The sequence below is a fragment of the Furipterus horrens genome, unplaced genomic scaffold, assembly GCF_987537825.1.
Source record: "Furipterus horrens unplaced genomic scaffold, mFurHor1.1.pri manual_scaffold_4, whole genome shotgun sequence".
NCBI lineage: Eukaryota > Metazoa > Chordata > Mammalia > Chiroptera > Furipteridae > Furipterus > Furipterus horrens.
The window spans coordinates 112,477,966-112,497,511 of record NW_028327174.1 but is presented as its reverse complement, the minus strand read 5'-3'; the positions used below and the strand labels follow the sequence as shown (position 1 = coordinate 112,497,511).

Here is a 19,546-nt window from a genome sequence, read left to right as displayed (position 1 = left end):
TGGCTATTGTGAATAATGCTGCATGGACAAGGGGTGCATATATTCTGTCAAATTAGTTTTGGGTTTCAATGGATATATTCCCAGAAGTGGAATCGCTGGGTAATATACACAACTCAGTGCCTGTCCATTATTAATTTTTTGAGTAACCTCCACAGTGTCTATATTGGCTGTACCAGTTTGCATTCCCACCAGCAGTGAACCCTTTTAGCCACATCCTTTCCAACACCTGTTTTTTTTTTTTCAATAGATATGGTAACTATGTTTTATCTAGCTCTTTTTTTTTTAATGTTTTATTGATTACAGTGTTACATTTGTCCCAGTTTCCCTTCCCTCTGCTCCCCTCCACCCGGTGGCCCCCCTCCCTCCCCTTGTCTCCCCCTTTTAGTCCATGTCCATTGGTTGTGCATATAGTTCTTCTCAACCTCTGTCTATTTCATTCCCTCCTACGATGTTTCTTAATTCTTATACCATCCCCCTCCCTCTCCCCCTTCCCCTTCCGTGCTGACCTCCCCCCCAATATGCTCCCCATATCTATAGTTCTTTTTCCACTCTCATTGCCTATTTAGTTTGCCTTTGTTTCAATTCCCTAGCTTCTGTTGTTGTTTCTTGTGATGCAGTTTTCATTTTAGTGTTCATAGTTTTGATCCTCCTTTTTCTAAACCAGTCCTTTTAACATCTCATATAACAGTGGTTTGGACTTAATGAACTCTCAGTTTTATTTTGTCCTGGAAACACTTTCTCTGCCCTTCTTTTCTGAATGACAGCTTCGCTGGATAAAGTATTCATGGTTGTAGGTTTTGGATTTTCATTGCTTTGAATATTTCTTGCCAGTCCCTTCTTACCTGCAGGGTCTCCCTTGAAAAGTCAGCTGATAGCCTAATTGGGACCCCTTTGTACATGATTCTTTTCTTCTTTCTTGCTGCTTTTAAGATTCTCTCTTTAACTTTTGACATTTTGATTATAATGTGTCTTGGAGTGGTTCTCCCTGGGTCCAGTTGTTTTGGAACTCTCTGTGCTTCCTGGACCTGTAAGTCTATTTCCTTCCCCAAGTTTGGGAAGTTCTGCTTTATTATATTTTCACTTAATTTTTCAATTTCTAGTTCTTCTTCTTCGCCCTCTGGCAATCCGATAATCCGTATATTCGATCTCTTATAGCTGTCCCAGAGGTTTCTGATCCTCTCATCATTTTCCTTGCTTCCGTTTTTTCTCTCTGCACTGGTTGACTGTTTGTTCCTTCTCTATGTTCTGGTTTGTTGATTTGAACTCTGGATTTTATTTCCTCACCATCTGTCTCGTATGAGGTATTGTTCCTTTCAGTATGAGTGTTTTTCAATTCTTTTTCATCTTTTTCCAGATCTTTTAATTCTGTAAGCCACCTGATAACAATGGCCCTGAACTGAGCCTCTGACAGGTTTCTTATTTGTTCATCTGTCAGGTTCTTCATCTGTTGCCTGGTGAGCTGCGCCACCAGGATTTCTATAGTTGTCTGCCTCATTTTGCCAGATGCGTTTTGCTTTCTTGGGCCGGCTATAGGGGGCAGTGCCTGTGTAGTCGTCACAACCCAGCGACCGGAGGCGATCCGCAACCTTTTTCACCGCACTGTGGCCCTTTGTCGTCACTGCCCTGCAACCAGTGGCTACCCGCAACCTATTTCGCAGCGATGTGGCGCTTTGTGTGGGGGCGGAGGTCCAAGATGGATTCCCGCAGTTATTCTGCTAGGAGACTGGGATCCGTCCTCCCGCCCTCAGAGCCTCACCGTTTGGCGATGTGGTGGTTGCTTTTCCAAGCGTTGGGGTTGCAAGCTGCCGGGTTTAGACTGCAGCTGAGATTGCTCTCCCTGCCGCTGTCCCTGGTGCTACTGCAAATAGCTCCGCCCTCTTTCGCTCTTCTTACCTGCCCAAAGGGCGCTGCTGGTTTATAACTTTGTACGTTGGGCTTCTGTGTAGTTTTACTTTCTGGAATTTCTAGTTATCCTTTGTTTTGAAGTAGTTGTATTCCTCTCTAGTTGTAGAGGGAGACCAAGCGTGTCCGTCTAAGCCTCCATCTTGGCCAGAAGTCCCAACACCTGTTTGCTGATTTACTGATAACTTTTCTGACAGGTATGAAGCAATACCTCACTGTGCTTTTAATTTGCATTTCTGGTAATTAGTGACACTGACATTGAGCATCTTTTCATATGTCACATGTCTGTTGACCATCTCTATGTCCGTTTTGGATAAATGTCTAATCAGGTACTCTGCCCACTTTTAAATTATATATGTATATATAATCTGTCCGGAAAAAGTCCACCCATTGGTAATATAATAAGAATCATTTGTGCAGCATCAATGTAACCTGGAAGCCAAGGAGAGTGGACTGGAATGTGCATGCATGAACAATGCCGATTTCACTGTACTAGTCTTCATTTGAGTTCTGAGTTCATCCATTTTCCCTCCAAGTTCCTTGTGCATTGGTATAACCACTGTTTTGAACTGTGTATCTGGTAGAGTGCTTGCCTTATTTTTATTTAGTTCTTTTTCTAGGAATTTCTCCTGTTCTTTCATTTGGGACATGTTTCTTTATCTCCCCATTTTGTCTGCATTTTTGTATTTGCCTCTGTGTATTAGGTAGGTCTACTATGTCTCGCAATGTTGGTATGGTGTTCTTATGTAGTAGGTAGGTGTCTTGTGGGACTCAGTGGTGTAATCTTCCTAATCACCTGAGCTAGGTGTTCCAGAAATGCCTCTTGGGTGGTTTATGTGAGCCCTCCTGTTGTACTTGTGTCTTGACTGCTGATGGCCCCTCTATGAGTGGGCTAACACCCAAGCTCTGGTCAATTATAAGGATGAACCCTGACCATAGTGTATAAGACACTCTTCAAGACTTGCCCCCCTCCCCCCCAATAGAGTTGGCCCCAGAAGGGTCTGGTACCTGTGAAGATCTTTCTTTGAATGTGCCACTTGTGTGGTTACTTGGTCGTGCTCTGGAGTGGTCTGAAGCCCACCCTTGGTTGTGCTGGTTCTGGGTCCACTTGGGAGGGACGCTGGTGCAATTGAATGTCAGATGCTCCTTGTAACCAGCCTTGGGCTACCTGTTTGGAGCTACCATGTAATCAGAGTTTGTGGCTGCCTTTACTGGTCCTGGGTGTACGGGGGAATGGACAAGCCCTGTACAAAGGTCAGCTTCTAGCAGCTCCAAGTCTGAGGGCAGACAAGTAAAAAGGTCCCAAGGCACCCTGAGATCAGTTTCCACCTGTCAGCTGTTCCAAACCCCCTGAGACTGACTATACTTCCTCAAGAGCCTTTCAAAGTCTGTAGAGCGGGTCCAAGCTGGCCACAGCCCAGTCTCTTTCACAAGGTGTGAGCTCAGTAGGTAGGCCCACTGGGGTCAGGCAAAGAAGACTAGTGGATTTCCTATTTGGGGGTGCTGCAGGGGAGGCACTCAATGGGGCAAAAGTGGCCCCTACTCCAGAGCCACACCACTCCCTCTCTGCCTGAGTCTCTCACCAGAACATCCTCAAAAAAAGAGTACACTGCAGGTCCAGGCTGGGTGCAACAAGCAGACTTTCCTTCAGGGCATGACCTTGGTAGGGTGGGGCCACCAAGGGTGTGGAAGCCAGGCCTAGTGGGTCTCCACTTGAGGGACACTAGTGGCATGCAGGGGGAAAAACGTCCCCTGATCTGGAGCCATACAACTCAGTGCCTGCCAAGTTGCCAAATGAGCCTCTCAAGAAAAAAGCTGGGTAAGACAGCAGTCTTTTCTGTAGGGCATGAGCTCGACAGGGCAGGGCCACCAGGAGTCAGAAGGACAAGGCTAGTAGTTCTATTAGGGGATGGCACCAGTGGCATGGAGGGGGGTTGAGGGTAAATAGTCACCACTCTAAAGCCATACAATTCAGTGCCTGTCCTAGTCTCTGACAATAGCTTCCCAAGAAAAAGTACACCACAGGTCCAGCCTGGCTGCAGCCAGCAGATTTTTTTGGCAGGACACAAGCTCAGCAGAAGGGTGGTTTACTAGACATTGGAAAGATCAGGCTAGTGGGTCTCCTGCTGGGGGACTAGCACTGGTGGCGTGTAGGGAGGGAGAAATGGCCCCTGTTTCAGAGCCACATAATTCAAGTGTTTGTCTGAGTCTCCACCAAAATTTCCTCTAGAATAAATTGCACCAAAGGTCCCACTGGGAGCAGCCAGCCAACGTAAGCTCAGCAGGGCAGGGCCAGTGGGAATCTAAAGGACAGGGCTCATGGGTCTCCTGTTGGCTGACAGCATCAGTGTACTGCAGAGATAGAAAAAATGGCCCACCGCTCTAGAGCTACACAACTCATTGACTGCCCATATCTCCAACTACTACTGTGTTCTCCTGAATCTCCTTAATTGTTTCCCAAGGGAGAGTGCACTGTGCCCAAGCTGCACCAGACCTTTCTGCAGGCCAGGTGGGGCTACAGAGAATTGGGAGGACCAGGTTAGTATACTTCCCCAGTCTGGTGCTGTAAGGACAGAAGTGCTTGACCCAGGGAAGATGGCATCTGTGGACAGTTAGATGAAGCAGAGGTCAAATAACTGATTTGAAGACAAGGTGGCAGAAAACACCCTGTCAGAGCAGCAAAACAAAAAACATTTATTTATTTATCATTATTATTATTTTCCTCACCTGAGGAAATTTTTTCATTGAATTTGGGGGTGAGGGGAGAGAAGGAGAGAGGGAGGGAGAGAGAAAGAAATATTGTGAGAGAGAAACATCCATTTGTTTCTTTCCTGTAGGTGCCCTGACCAGAGATCAAACCCACAACCTGGGTATGTGCCCTGTACCTGGACTGGGAATTGAACCTACAATCTTTTGGTCTATGGGACGACACTCCAACCAATTAGCCATATTGGCCAAGGCCAGAAAAAAATTTTTTAAAAAACTTTTATCTTCACCTCCATGTTGTTTTAATTTAATTTAATTATTTTATTTTATTTATATGTGATTAGGCTACTACAGCTGTCCCAATTTCTCCCCCTTTGTACCCTTCCACCCAGCACCCCCCATTCTTTCAGGCAATCTCCACAGCATTGTTCATATAGAAACCACAGAAAGCACTGTTTATGATTAAAATTATGACTCCTGGCTGCAAATGGCATTCTTCCTTTATCACGCTCCAACTGAATTTATAAAAATACAATGTATCTGAAATTGGTGTATTAAAAATACTATAAGTCAAATAAAATAATTTCTGGTGGAAAAAGGGGTTGTACAGAATTCATATCTGGGGAACACAAATTAACTGATTCAATATTTATTGAATACCCACTATGTACCAGATAAATTAGAAAACAGAGTCCTAAATTAGAAAACCTGTCCTTCAGGTTTTTCCATGTTATTCAAGAAACCAAGGCAATCACATAACTACATTATAAATTGCAATGACATGGGAACAGCTAAGGGAGCATTGCTGTAGCATCTCATGTACAAAGGGAACACTGCTGCAGTGTCCTCAGGTGCACAAAATGGGTCAATCATTCAGTTTATTCATAAATTTTCCATGACCTTAATCCTTTCTGCATTTTGTATGTAAATTGCAAAGATACTCTATCATACAAGATACAAATAAACAGCAATAAAACTGTTAAATAACTATCTTAAGTTCAAACAGATAAGCAAGAACTAGAAACCATTTTCCAATCTCTCAAAAATTATTTTTTCCCACTAAAATGTACAGTCAGACCTACAGCTGCTAAATTTAGGCTAAAACTGCTTTCTGTAATTCCACAGCATTCTAAGTATCAAGAACTTCAACTGTAAACCTACTTTAACCCGATGCTGTATATATCTCAATAGTGAGAAACAACGGGATGTTACTGGGAAAAATCTCTGCTTAATATTACTATATAATAGTGAATATTCTGGGAGCCAATTTAATCATGGAATATGAAAATAAAAGTAAAAAGACACAAAATTTCAAATATCAGAAGGGCATAGGGAGCTGCAGTAGTTTCCTAACTGTTCTATTTGATCAGATATATTACTCTCAAACAGTTGCTCAATAAATATTTGTTAGATGAATAAATGAGCTTCTCGGATCAATAACTACAAATTCTATGCAAAATGCTGTGTCTTTCTTAAAACTTAAAGCAGCCTACTTGCTTAATATGCATATTCATCTCAACCCCTCTTTCATTTAATACGTAATATGACTCTGGTGAATAAGTCTACAGGATGACTTCACCATAGCAATCTCTCAGGAGGCATTAATTTAGTTAACATGACTGTTCATTGCTGTGGCCTTGAGAATGACCACTTTCTTGGCTTATTGGAGGAGTTTCAGTAAGGAAAGGTACACATATTTTATACATTCTTTCACAAATCTCAAAATGCTCCTTAGAACCTCAGCTACACTTGGTTGACAATCATATAATTGGCAATAAGTCCTTCTATATCTCTAAGGTGGGCAGATTTCTTTTCTTTTGTCATCTTAACATCTGAAATGTACAGGAATAAATGTAAAGATTCCTGGGACTATTTTCCCTTTATGGTGTCTCACCCCAGACTTTGGAGTCAGACAGAACTGGGTATAAATCCCAGCTCTAACACTTTGAATCCTGGAACCTTTGACTAATTACGTAACTTTTCCAAACCTCAATTTCCTTCTCTATAAAATTGGGATGTTAGGGATAAATTAGATGATATAACTAAAACACCTAGCAAAGTTCATGGAATATAGTACTGCTTAACAAATCAGCTTCCTTCATGCTTTTTGTTCTATTCAGACTTCCAACTGATTGAATGAGAATCATTTACATTATGGAGCAGAATCTGCAATCTGCTTTACCCCAAATTCACCAATTTAAATGTTAATCTCATCCAAAAACACTAGCCAAGATCTTGAGTCCTGTGACCAAGTCCAGGCAGTCCTATACTTATGCTGGGCATTTATCTCAGTGACTTCTCTCAACACCCCTATGAGCAGGCATTATTTTACAGATGAAGAACTGAGCTAGTGAGGTGAGCTAAGTTCACTGGTTCCAGAACTCTCTGAAATCTTTCCTCAAAGCTTTACTGCTTTGTGAATGTTTTTTTCTGCTGAAAGCAAGGAACAAAAATCTAGTAAAACTGGAGGGAAATTAGTATCTCAACAGGTATCTTCTGAAATGTTGTCAAAGTCTGCATAACAAGTGTGATAATAAGAGGCTTTTGGCATCTCTAAATTCTCTGTTGACCAACCTCTAAGAGCCACCCTGAACACCCTGCTTTCTTTGAAGCCTTCCTATCGGCTCCCTCTGTCCTCCTCCATAGCACTCTGAGATGCCCTGGCTGTAGGACATGGCATGAGACATTTAGAAAAGGAGGAGAAAAGGAAGGAAGGAGAGAGTAGGTAGTAGCTAGAGGGAAAGTGGAGTTGAAAAAGTTTTTAAACTACTGAGGTTTGAAGTCAACAAAGTAAAAACTGCTATTGTGTTTTGTGGGGCAGTAGTAACTGACATATGTCTTGTCCATGGCTGATTGGTGCAATTATTGATTCAATCAATCAACACTGTATGACTACTTACTGTCTCCTAGGAAGTAGAATTTAAAAGAAAAAGTAAGACTTGGAAAAAGAGAGAAGTAACCTGGGTTTCTGGCATTCAATCCCCCCTCCAAATTATTCAACAATGCAGCCAGATCATTTTTTTCTTCCATCTTCTTACTGTAAACATTTTCAAACACAGGAAAGTGAAGAGAAGAGCATAATGCACATTGTGGGGGCGAGCACCCCAAAATGTGCCACTTTGGCATGTAGACTGTTTTAAGCGGAAGGCAATTAACACCCAAGACTCAAAAAAAGCTTTATACTTCTCCCTTTCACAGCCTTAAAAAATTCAGATAGGAAGCTTGTACCAAAAAGAGAGCTATTGTCAGGTAGCCTTGCTCTGAGACAACTCTAGGTTTAAACATGAGGTTTATTGAGGGAAAAAAGGGGGAAACGGGTGGAAGAAAGAGGAATCTCTCAGAGTGACTTGAGGGTCCAAGAACCCATAGGGAAGCGGGTAAAAGGTAACTCCTGGTCCACTTCGCAGGGCACTTTGGAACAATGGTGAACAGAAAGGGGAAAGGGGAAGGAAGGGAGAGCAGAGACTCCCAGTGACCCATGCGGGCCCTTAGGAATCGCCTGCCTGTGCATCTGCAGGTGCCAAATCCATACCTTTCCAAATACACAGTTTGGTGAGGGTGAGTTTACCCATCAACACATTCAGCAGGTCATTTACATCTCCCTGCTTTCCCCCCACCAGGCCAGTCAATATATCATGCTAGGTCCATCGACATTTCTCCTGGGAATGAGCAAAGTCCATTTCCATTTCCCATGGGAGGGGCTAGGACCAGGTTCATTTGCATATGGTTTACTTGCGTATGTCAAAAGTCCAGGTGGGCAGTCCAGCTGCCGCCATGTTCTGATAGCTATTACAAAAGACAACTGTTTGTATCAGAAAAAGTTATCTACATGGCAGAGCAGACATTTGTTTACCAATCATTTGCTCTTTTCATCTTTCTGTGAATTGTCTTCCTCCCCCTTTGAAGCTCCAGAGGCCCTACCCCCTTTTCTCCTTAGCTCATGATGGCACATAAGCCTCAACTGCCTGACTGCCTTTGTGTTGCTTATGTCTTTGTGGGGCTCCTGTACATATAAAATTAAATTTATTTTTCTCCTGTTTATCTGTCTTATGTCAATTTAGTTATTACGCCAGCCAAAGAACCTAGAAGGTAAGACGGGGAAATATTTCCTCTCCAACAACACCCCAACAGGTTCACGCATTGAACATATGTCCACAAGCCCTTATTCCCCTGTACCAGCTGAATAGCTCTCAGAGATGTGACACTCTATGACATAAATGGTTTCAGCCTGTCGTCTTCTACAGGTCTTTCTTCACCTACTTGACCACAATGCCATTATCATGCCTAAGAAAATTAGAAATGACTGTTTAATACTCAATTATCCAAAAAAAAAAAAAAAAAAGGGTCTCCTATAACTTTTGCAATTCATTCAACAATTATTTGCTGAATGAATGAGTACAGTCCCTTTTCTGCAGCACTATGTCCAAAATAAGTGACTCAGTCACACAACCAGTAATATAACAATGGATTAACATGGCTGAGGTTCTAATACCTCTTCAATTTGAATTAGGTGCACAGAGACTTCTAATCTGCAAACTGTTTATGATTTGTCAGAGATCAGCTAACAAGAAACAAATCAAGTCAACTTTTAAGACTTTACAACTGACAACTCAGACATTCCTGATAATCTTCCAATTCTAAAAGCAGAGAATTAATAGCAATTTCTATCTTGCTATTTTTAACTTTTTTAAGTCTTTTTTATTTTAATTACTTTAGATTTTCTTTTATATAAGTAATTATTTCCTACTTATTTTAAATCTCACTTTTCAGGGAACTTTTAATAGAATGTTAATTATTTTTTCTGGTTAAAAAACAATATCTATTATCTTACCCATCCATAAGCAGTACTTCGCTCATGCTCCTGAGTGACATCAGCTACATAGGCAAATATCACAGAGAATGTGACAGAGAAGACTCCAGACATGGAAATCATTGCAAAATACCACCTATAAAAAGATCATTTCAATTACCCAGAAGAGTGATAGTGTATGTACATTTTTATAAATAGATCCAAAGATATCATGGAGGTTATAAAACAAAAAATAAATTTTAGAAATATGCATGCATAAAATATAAGGAACAACAAATAAAATTATAATCAAGATGGAAATAAGTAGAAACATACTAATTTTTGTCACTGTTCAAAAGGTATCAGTACATGCAGTTCAAATAAGTTTTAGTTTTAAAGGAAACCAAAACAAGAGAAATAAAAACTTTCTAAATTTCCTAGCGTTAGTTAAGAAAAAGACATATATAGCAAATTACAAGAGCTACACAAAAGAAGAAAAGGTAACAAAAAATATTAATGTAATTAATAGCAAAAATTTTTATATGCATAGATGCCTTAAAAAAAAAACTGGTTAGAACACTAGCAAACAGAATGTCACAAAACAAAAATGAGGATTTATCCCAGATAAAATATTGTTTCAATATTATAAAATATATTAATATAATTCATTATAATAACAAATCTAAGAAGAAAAATCAAATGATCTTTGTTGTTGCAAATAGACATCTTTTATTAACTTGATGTCCAATGCTCATTTTAAAAAAGAACATCTCTGGATAAAATATAATGAGTATTTTTCAATCTAAAAGCTGGCTTCTAAAAGCTAGCTTAACACTTAATGATAAAACATTACAACACTTTCTTTATAAGACAGATAAGTCCACAATCATTACTTTTATTCAACATTATTCACAGTCAACAGAAATAGCAAAAGCAGCATCATGAAAACTGTAAGGGAGTAAGTAAAATCATTTAAAGATTTTAAAAAACTAAACAAAACACCTTTACTCAGGGTCAGTAAAAAAAACAAAACAAAAAACCAGCCCTAATTCATTGGAAAAGCATGTGTTCTTAAACATAAAAACTCAATACCAAAAAGTATTCAAAAAATTTTTTCACCTGGTAGAAAATAAAATGATCCATTATGGGTACCCAACAGTTTTAGAATGTGACAAATGCTGACATAAAATTCCTATCAAGCCCTGGCTGCTGTGGCTCAGTGGATTGAGCGTCGGCCTGCGAGCCAAGTGTCGCTGGTTTGATTCCCAGTCAGGGCACATGACTAGGTTGCTCGTCAGGTCCCCAGTTGGGGGTGTGAGTGAGAGGCAACCACACAGTGATGTTTCTCTCCCTCTCTTTCTCCTTTCCCCTCTCTCTAAAAACAAACCCTCTCTTTCTCCTTTCCCTTCTCTCTAAAAACAAACAAATAAATTATAAAAAAAGAAATTTGAAAATTTCAAAGTAATAAAAAGAAAATAAAATTATATAAAAAAAATTCCCATCAAATAATCAAATTGGCATTTTCACATGAGCTGCCCCTCCCCCACAAAACTACTGCATTAAAAACAAAACACAAGAACCTTCCATTCTAAGGAATGCTCCTTCACATTGCTGAGATTAGCAACAGGAATTCTGGCCAAAATACTATCTTCTGGACTCCAGAGAAACAACTAAGTTACAGCTCTAGCGCAAATTCCAACTCATCTTTGATAACTAAATAGACTTGTTTACATGTTAAATATTCTCTTCCTATTTATCACAAGAATGAGATCAAATTAAAATTCATATTATGGCCCTAGATGGGTAGCTCAGTTGGTTAGAGCGTTGTCCCAATACGCCAAGTTGTGGGTTTGATCTCTGGTCAGGGCACATACAAGAATCAACAAATGAATGCATAAGTAAGTAGAACAACAAATTGATGTTTCTCTCTCTCTCAAAATCAATGTTTTTTTTAAAATTTAGTATCATGATTTAGAATAGGCTATTGGTCTCACCACATTATACACAAACGTGGCCCTTCCCTATTGATATAAACAATGTTCCTATCAGTGAGCTAACAAAAACAATACACTTGGCAAAGTCAACTGAGCCACAGCAGTGAGTAGAGATTCTTAGCTCCCTCTAAAGACCCAATCCTGTAACTGACCTCATGGCAACTACAGCTTTTATTTCTATTTCTTCACTTCAGACTTAATTCTGTAATCTCTTCATCTCCCCATTTATAATATTGGCAAGATAGTAACTGCCAAAACTGGCTTTCAGTATTACCAAAGAGGGCAAAGGAAAACACAGAAACAGCTGCTTTGAAATGGTTAAGAAGTGCTCTGCAGATGTATTTTTCATATGTGCTACAAACAATCATGATGAAGGAAGGCTGAACCACTCACCAAGGGCTGATCCTCATCAGTGGAATTGGGAAACAAGTAAAGAAGACAGTGCCAAGGAGAAAGGGCTTCCTCCCCCAAACATCAGACAAAGCACCTATGAGTGGCGCACTCAGAAAAGAGAGCAGGCCCTGGAGAAGAAAACAGAAGCACAGGTCAGATTTATGATGTAATCCCCCAATTGTAATTCTTATTTTCTAAATAAATTTTTAAATGTTGCTGTTCATTTTGTTGGCCCCAAAGCAGAATAACTTGAAACATTAAATACAAACTGTCATTAAAAAAAAAGTTCTAATACAATTTCTAAACATGCTGCTAGAAAGGGAAGAGGTAAGGGATTGTTTTCTGGGAGAAACTGGAACAGAGAGGTGATATGAAATATATACACACATATACACACACACATATATATCCACAGTTGGCCCTTAAGATGAACATACACCAAGGATATGGGAAGAAGCCAGAATCTTAATTCATTGCAATAAATATGTACAGCATATCTATTATGTAAAAGCTGTGAATTAATTGGTGCAATAAAGACATCCAAATGAATACAAACCTTCTACTCTCAAACCACCTGTAAGCTAATAGGGATAAACAGAGCAAGCATGCATATACCAAATGTCCATAGGAAAAGTTAAAGTTCTATTTTCCTGTTGAACTTAGGAAGGAGATAATAAAACTTAATGGGAAACAAGAGACAGGAACACCACAAATAAACAAAGGAAGTAAAGAAACTCACATTTACTATTTGCCAGACACTCTGTTGGCTGGCCTCTTTCCTATCAATTTCTTGTTTGACCTCAGGGTCCTCTGAGGTGGTCACAGACCTGACCCTCAGGCCCTGCTGGTACCACAGTCCTCACTTCACGGGCTGTGTCTGCACAATAAGAACAGATTTCTAATCTCTTTTTTCTGAGCTCCATGCTTCCAGTTAATTGGACTTCTCTATTAGGACATTTAAGATGCATACTGTTCCCTTTACAGCAGTTGCCCCTTATCCATGGGGGGTACATTCCAAGACTCCACGTGGTTGGCTGAAACCACATATAGTACCAAATCCTGTATATACTATGTTTTTTCCTATATGCATATATCCATGATAAAGTTTAATTTATAAATTTATAAATTATGCTCAGTAAGAGACTAACAATAACTAATAATAACATATAATATTGTAAGAACAGTGTCGCTCAGAGAACCCTGAGGAGGCAGTGAACAGACAGAAGTTTATTTGAGGGAATTAGCAAGCAAGGAGGAAGCCCTGCCGCGAATGGCCCGATTCCGGGGTCCTAGGAAAGGAGGGGCTGTTTAATAGGGGGAAGAAAAGAGAAACTATTGAATTTTGTCGTTATCTTGCAGCTGTGAATCTAGGGCTCATCAAGGCCAAACGGACCTCGGGCTGATGTACCCGCTATCTTGGGAAACTCCCAGACAGCTGCAGGTGGGCGGGGGGAGGGGGATGGCATGGGAACCAAGGCTGTCGTTCTAGCCTTTTTGTTTTAATAAAAAGACGCGAGGGGTGGAGTATGTTTTTTGGGGGATGGCAGAGACCGGTTGGGAGAGGGGTCGTCGAATCTCTGTTCTACTATAACGACTTCCTGCTGAATTAGGGGTGATGAGAGGGGATTGATTGCTGGCTCGGGGTCATCTCTTGCCATGGGTTGATATCTGAAAGATCTTAATAAGAGTACCTTATGGACAGTAGAGGTTGTTATGGATTGAACCATTTTTTGAATAAAGTTAACTAGCAGTTTGAGGAAGCAAGGGCCAAGGGCGAGGAATAATAGGAGGAAAAGCAGTGGGGTTATGAGAGGCATTAAGATCGCTTTGAAGGGAGAAGAGAAATATGAGAGGAAGGTTTTAAAGTAGGATTTTCTGTATGCCTGTTTCCTAGCTTAGGCAATAATGTTAATGTGTTTTTGTATGTGTAAATGTATGATGTGATAAGTATATTTGGAGTTAGTGTATATAGCGATATGACGATTTTTTGTAAGGGCCAAGGCTTACATTAGGGTAATAAGTTATGCCTGTTGGGAAGAGGTACTGGAGGGCAAGTGTTCTGACGGAGGTGAGGGTAGTGATGGCACATTATGCTCCTTTTGGGCAAACCTTGTAGGAGTTTTTTTTCTATAAATGAGGATTTTATCTGGGGTAGAGGTGTCTAGTACGTTGGGGAAGGGGTGTAAAAAGGAGAAGAGATATTGAGTGTAGTTGTGGGTATGGGTATGGGAGTCAGGGAAGTAATAAAGTAGAGTTTGAAGGGGAGAGCTGATTTATGTAAGGAGATTTTGAGGATTTTGAAGTAGTTGGGTGTGTAAGAACTGAATTCGGAAAGAGGAGGCTGCAGTGATGGTCTGGTGCGTTAGTAGGCTGGAAATAGTACGAGAGGAGTGGACTGTTACCTGGGCAAAGGGAACTAACTTAAAGGTTTTTTGGCTGAGAATTGCTACTGCTGCTAAGGCACGGAAACAGGCTGGCTACCTAGGAAGGGAGAATCGAGTGGTTTGGAAAAAGAGGCTATAATCCATCGGTCTGGTCTATACTGCTGTGCTAACAGTTTGAGAACAAAGCTATTTTTTTGTGTCAGTGTATAGGAGGAAAGGCTTATTGGCTAAGTGCTATTTTGAGTGTGGTGATAGGTTTAAGGAGGGCTTGAGAGTTTTTTAGGGGTTCAGACAAGTCTCTAGCTGTTGCCTGATATAAAGGTTTGGCTAAGGATTTAAAATTAGGTATTTAAGTTTTTGAAAAGTTGGCGAGGCCTAAAAATGATAGGAGTTTGTGTTTCGTATGGGGCAGGGGGAAGGTAGTTATTAGGTTTGTCTTTTTGGAGTTAGGTGTTTATGAGTGGGGGTGATGCAGAGTCCGAGATATGTGACCTGAGTTTGAGAGAATTGGCCTTTGCCTTGTGACACGCAGTATCTCCGACAGGAAAGTTTAGGAGCTGAGCAGTATGGAGAGGAGAAAGGTTTTTAGATGGACTGCAGAGGAGGAGATCAGCCACGTACTGTAGGAGGACGCTTGGGGAAAGGTTAAGCTGCTGTAAGTCGGATGCTAGGGCTTGACCGAAGAGGTGGGGACTATTTTGAAACCCTTGAGGCAGGATGGTTTGCGTTAGTTGCTGGGTTACTTTTGTGGTTGGGTCGGTCCAGGTGAAGGTAAAGACGTCTTGGGAGGCTGGGGAGAGTGGGATAGTGAAGAAGGCATCTTTGAGGTCTAGGATGGTAAAAGGGGATGTTTGGGGTGGGGTGTACAGCAAGAGGGAATAAGGGTTGGGGACAATGGGGTTGATAGAGATGGCCTTACTGATTTTACGTAGATTTTGGAACAGATGGTGAGTCCTGTTGGTTTTTTTTACTGCTAGGATGGGGAAATTGGTGAGAGAGGCACCAGGTCAGAGCAGACCTGTTTCTGGTAGGCGGTATATAATAGGCTTCGGACTGTTTAAGGCCAAGGCAATTAATGGGTATTGAGCCTTGCTGGGAATAGTGTGAAGGGACTGCTCTAAAATTAGAATAATGAGAGGGGTGGGATTATCTGGTGGGGGTATGGAGTCAAAACAACTAAGAGATATAGATGCGTGCAGTTTGGTTAGAATATCGCCTCCGAAAAGTGGGGTTGAGCAGTGCGGCAGTACTAGAAAGGAGTGGATGAATGCCTGATGCATAATGAGACAGGTTAGGGGAGGGGTATTTAGGGGTTGGGTTGCCTTGCCATCTATTTTTACAACCGATATGGCAGAAGGAGTTAGGAGCCCTGAAAATTCGGGCAGGATAGAATATGTAGGTCTCGTATCAAGGATAAAGGAGACAAGCTTACCTGCCACCAATGTTTACCCTGGGTTCTGCAGCCATGATGGTGAAAGGTGTGGCTCTCGAACCCGGGCCCCATCAGGCGGTGGAAAAGCCAGCATTCAGATCCACTGCCAGGGTAGGTGGGCTAGTCCCTCAGTTAGAAGCCGATGGACAGTCTACCTTCCAACGACCTGTCTTTTGACAGAAAGGGCAGGGACCGAGAGGAGGTAAGCAGGGGTTTGGACAGAGCTTTGCCCAATGTTTCTCCTGATTGCACCAGAAACAGGGGCCCGGAGGCTGCCTGATGGTGGAGGTTTTGCTTTTAGGCTTATCTTAATTTTTTTTTCCTTGGAGGAATTATTTAGGGCATTAGCCAGCAAAAGAGAGTGCTTATATTTCCGTTTTTGTGGCTCCTTTTCCCTCTTTTGTTGCCGGTTTTATATTTGGAAGGCGATTTGTATAAGTGTATTTTGTGGGGGGTGGGTAGGACTAGATGAGGGCCGGACCACCAGGGAGTGAGAGCTTCAGATGTAAGGGTTTTAAGATATATATAGTCTTTTGGCATAATGGGGAATTTTTGATGATTAGTGGATGGGGTGGGTAGGATTGAATGGGCCTGACTTTGGAGGGTGGATTTCAGGTGTGAGAGGATAGGGAGGTAGAAAATTTGAAGTGTTGGTATGATTGTGAATTTGGGCTAAATTATGAAGGCCAGGTGTAGGGTGTGATTGTAGAGAAGGGAAGGGTTGAATACGCCTAAGGAGCGAGGCTGAATGTGGGTGTCGCTGACATGTCTGAAGCGGATGCAGAGAGCAGCAGAACCTACAATATGAGTGACGGTGGCTATAGTGGGGAATGGAGACTAGAGGAGCGATGCTGATCGGAGGTTGGGAGGAACTTGGGGAAGGGGAGGCAGGGATGGGCCTCTGGGATTGCTAAGGTGGCAGTGGCAAGGTGGGGGTGGCAGCCGCAGTGACAAGGGAGGGCTACCTGGCTGCCTGTGGGATGGGGAGTCCCGGCCCCCGGCACCTGGCGGTAGGGCCTGACCTTGATTTCCACAGGCCTAATAAGCCCAACCTGCCCCTATAGCGGTGGCCACGGAGAGCCTGGCCGCCTGGACGCGGGGAGCCTGGGAGCAGGGTGGGCTGGAGTGGAAGAGGTGGGAGGTAGGAGTGCCTAGCACTTCCGCAGGGCTGGGAGAGGGAAGTGTCCAGAAGGTGTGGGCTGTCAGTCGGCTATAGGGTTTTTATTGTATGTGAATGAACGTGCCAGCCAGGAAGGGCCCTAACGAGCGTGCTCTGAGCGTGCGTCCTGGCGTGCATGTGTACAGGCTCGCGAGGGGAGGGTGGGTGGCAGCTCTGAGGAATTAGGTGACAGAGCTTTTTAAGGCGGCGGGGGCGTGGACACCAGGGGGACCGGCTGCGACACTGGACGGGAGTCGGGCATTTCCTGTGGATCATCTTAGCTGCTGTGGGGTGGGGGACGCGTTAGTTCTCCTTGCTGCTCAGCCGCAGTGAGACCACAGAGATAGGAGCATTCGGGATAGAGTGCCAGGTGGGGAGTTTGACTGGGGCCGCAGGGCGGGATTTGCCGGCCTTACAGGCCGCCCCTGAAATACTACTACTATGATAGTTTTTTCACCAACCTGGTGAGGCAGGGGCAGGGCGAGTCCCAGGGGCTCTCGCTTATCGCGCCAAGCGCCTGGCTGCCCCAGCACTGGTCAGGCGGCGCGGGAGAGAACGTATAAGTGTTTAAATGTAATATGCTTTTAGACCAGTGGAAAAATATTTAGCATTAAAGGGCAAATGTAATTAGAGGGGTTTCTCTGAGCTAAGTTAACAATACTAGCATTAGAAAAGGGGCATTCTGCGGCTCAGCACAAACGCCTCTTGAGAACAGGATATCCTAAAAATGGGAGGATGTTCATTACTAAATCCTGGGAAATGGGAAAATGCAGCTAGGGAGCCCTCTTGGTCCTTGGCTGTGCCCAGAGCTGCCGGTTTGTGAATAAATGTTTTGGTTTTTGCTAAAAATCTGTGTTTTGGTGTGTTGACATAATTTTGTGTGTGTGTGTGTGTACAAGGAAGGAGAAGTGGTTAAAGGGGGTGCAGAAGGTTGAGAGGAAGGTGGTTTTTCTCAGATAAGGAGAGTTTGGTGGACAGTGAGCTATTTGTAGAGAGTGTTCTGAAGAGTTTAGAAAGCCTAAGCATAGGGAAATTTTTTGACCGCCTGTCCAATGCCAGAGAAAGTTATGGAGGTCTGTGAGAATTCTTAAGTGCTGTTTTTTTTATTTTTGGCTACTGACTTTGGTTATTTAGAGGATATTGGGGTTACGCAACAGTGCCTTGACTTCTCCATTTAGTTGGAGAGGTCTGAGATCATAGGCTAAACACCCAAGAAGGGTATTTTTGGGTGGGAGGGATTGGCTGAGTCCCATGGCGACGGTTACAGTTATCGTGGGTGAGAGAAGGAAGGAGAGGGGGAGGGTTGAGTTCAAGCCGATATTTCCGGCTCCGCACTCTGTTGAGACGAGCGTCCCTGTCTCGACCAGAGGGTGGAAGGCCAAAGGCTGAGAGGAGGGGTGCTGATTTATCCCAGGCGTCCCGGGGACTATTAGGGTCCGGAGAGAGGGGTCCGGACTGCCCACGAGGAGTTGAAAGGACTCCGAGAATGGTTCCAACTGAGCGCTCAGATTTTGGGCCGACTGCCTGGAATGGTCTTGGATTAGACCAGGAAACAGAACCATGGAGAAAATGGACGCAGAGAACCCACCCATAAATCCGAGGGCTGGCGTTGACTGGGAGTAGATGGCTGTTGGGGGAGGGGTCAGAGGAAAAAGGAGGCAGTAGGGGTCAGCAAGCCAGAGGGGAAGCTCCAGCCGCTGACCTATGGAGTTCTGTGTGACTCGAGCCCGAGTTCAACTTGGGAGTCCCAATTGAGCCAATGTCCCAATCCTGAGTTTTGGCACCATAATGTAAGAACAGTGTCACTCAGAGAACCCTGAGGAGGCCGTGAGCAGACAGAAGTTTATTTGAGGGAATTAGCAAGCGGAGAGGAAGTCATGCCGCGAATAGCCTGACCCCGGGGTCTAAGGGAAGGAGGGGCTGTTTAACAGGGGGAAGAAAAGAGAAACTATTGAATTCAGTCGTTATCTTGCAGCTGTGAGTCTAGGGCTCATCAAGGCCAAACGGAGCTCAGGTTGATGTACCCCACTATCATGGGAAACTCCCAGACAGCTGCAGGTGGGTGGAGGATGAGGGGATGGCGTGGGAACCAAGGCTGTCAAATATAATAAAACTTATGTGAATGTGATCTGTCTTTGGATAAAGGGATGTTTATATGGCAGGTGAGTGTGCGAAATTTCATCATGGTACTCAGAATGGTGCACAGTTTAAAACTTAATGGATGTTTACTTCTGGAGTTTTTCATTTAATATTTTGACTGGAGTTGAACCATGGGTAACTGAAACCGAGGAAAGGAACTACAGCAGATGATGTTACCATAAAACAGTCAGTGGAGAACTGAAGAGTCTCCCCCCACTGAGTGCACAGAAAGCTAGAAATATCAATGGACTGGGCCCGAGCATACAAAGAGCCAGCAAGAAAATTGGATAGGAAAAAAAGGCTTCCCCTCCCTACCCCTATAAGAACCTTGGGCCTGAGCAGAAAGATGAGATGGTCTTTGAGATGGGAGTCTGCCATTCTCCCAGGTCATAAGGTACCTGAATAAAACCTTTTTTTCTTTTGCATCAGCATCTGCATCACAAGTTTGGCTTTTGTGGCAACAGACAGCTGAACCTCCATTTTTGTTAAGATTACAATAAGGCAGGACAGCTGTAAATGACCAGACACCCACACTTCCCACCTTGGCTAAGAAGCCCTCCATTTCTCCACTTTCCAAGGCTATTGTTTAGACATTTCTCTCTTAATGACCTTCTGTATCCATCCCCAGCTATAACACACTTCAGCACT

At 42.9% G+C, this 19,546-nt stretch overlaps 1 protein-coding gene across 4 annotated transcripts in view; it reads right to left on the bottom strand.

The window, feature by feature from the left end:
• SLC71A2 (solute carrier family 71 member 2) overlaps positions 1-19,546 on the bottom strand; it is a 133,981-nt gene that overhangs the window by 29,030 nt on the left and 85,405 nt on the right. For 3 of the 4 annotated variants that reach the window (XM_090273927.1, XM_090273924.1, XM_090273926.1), the window contains 2 exons: positions 11,785-11,912; positions 9,440-9,554 (listed from right to left, as the gene is read on the bottom strand). In XM_090273927.1, the coding sequence (XP_090130053.1) occupies positions 9,440-9,554; positions 11,785-11,912 (243 nt within the window). Of the gene's footprint in view, positions 1-9,439; positions 9,555-11,784; positions 11,913-15,600; positions 15,688-19,546 lie in introns of those variants that run through there. The other variant, XM_090273925.1, reaches the window with a different exon arrangement.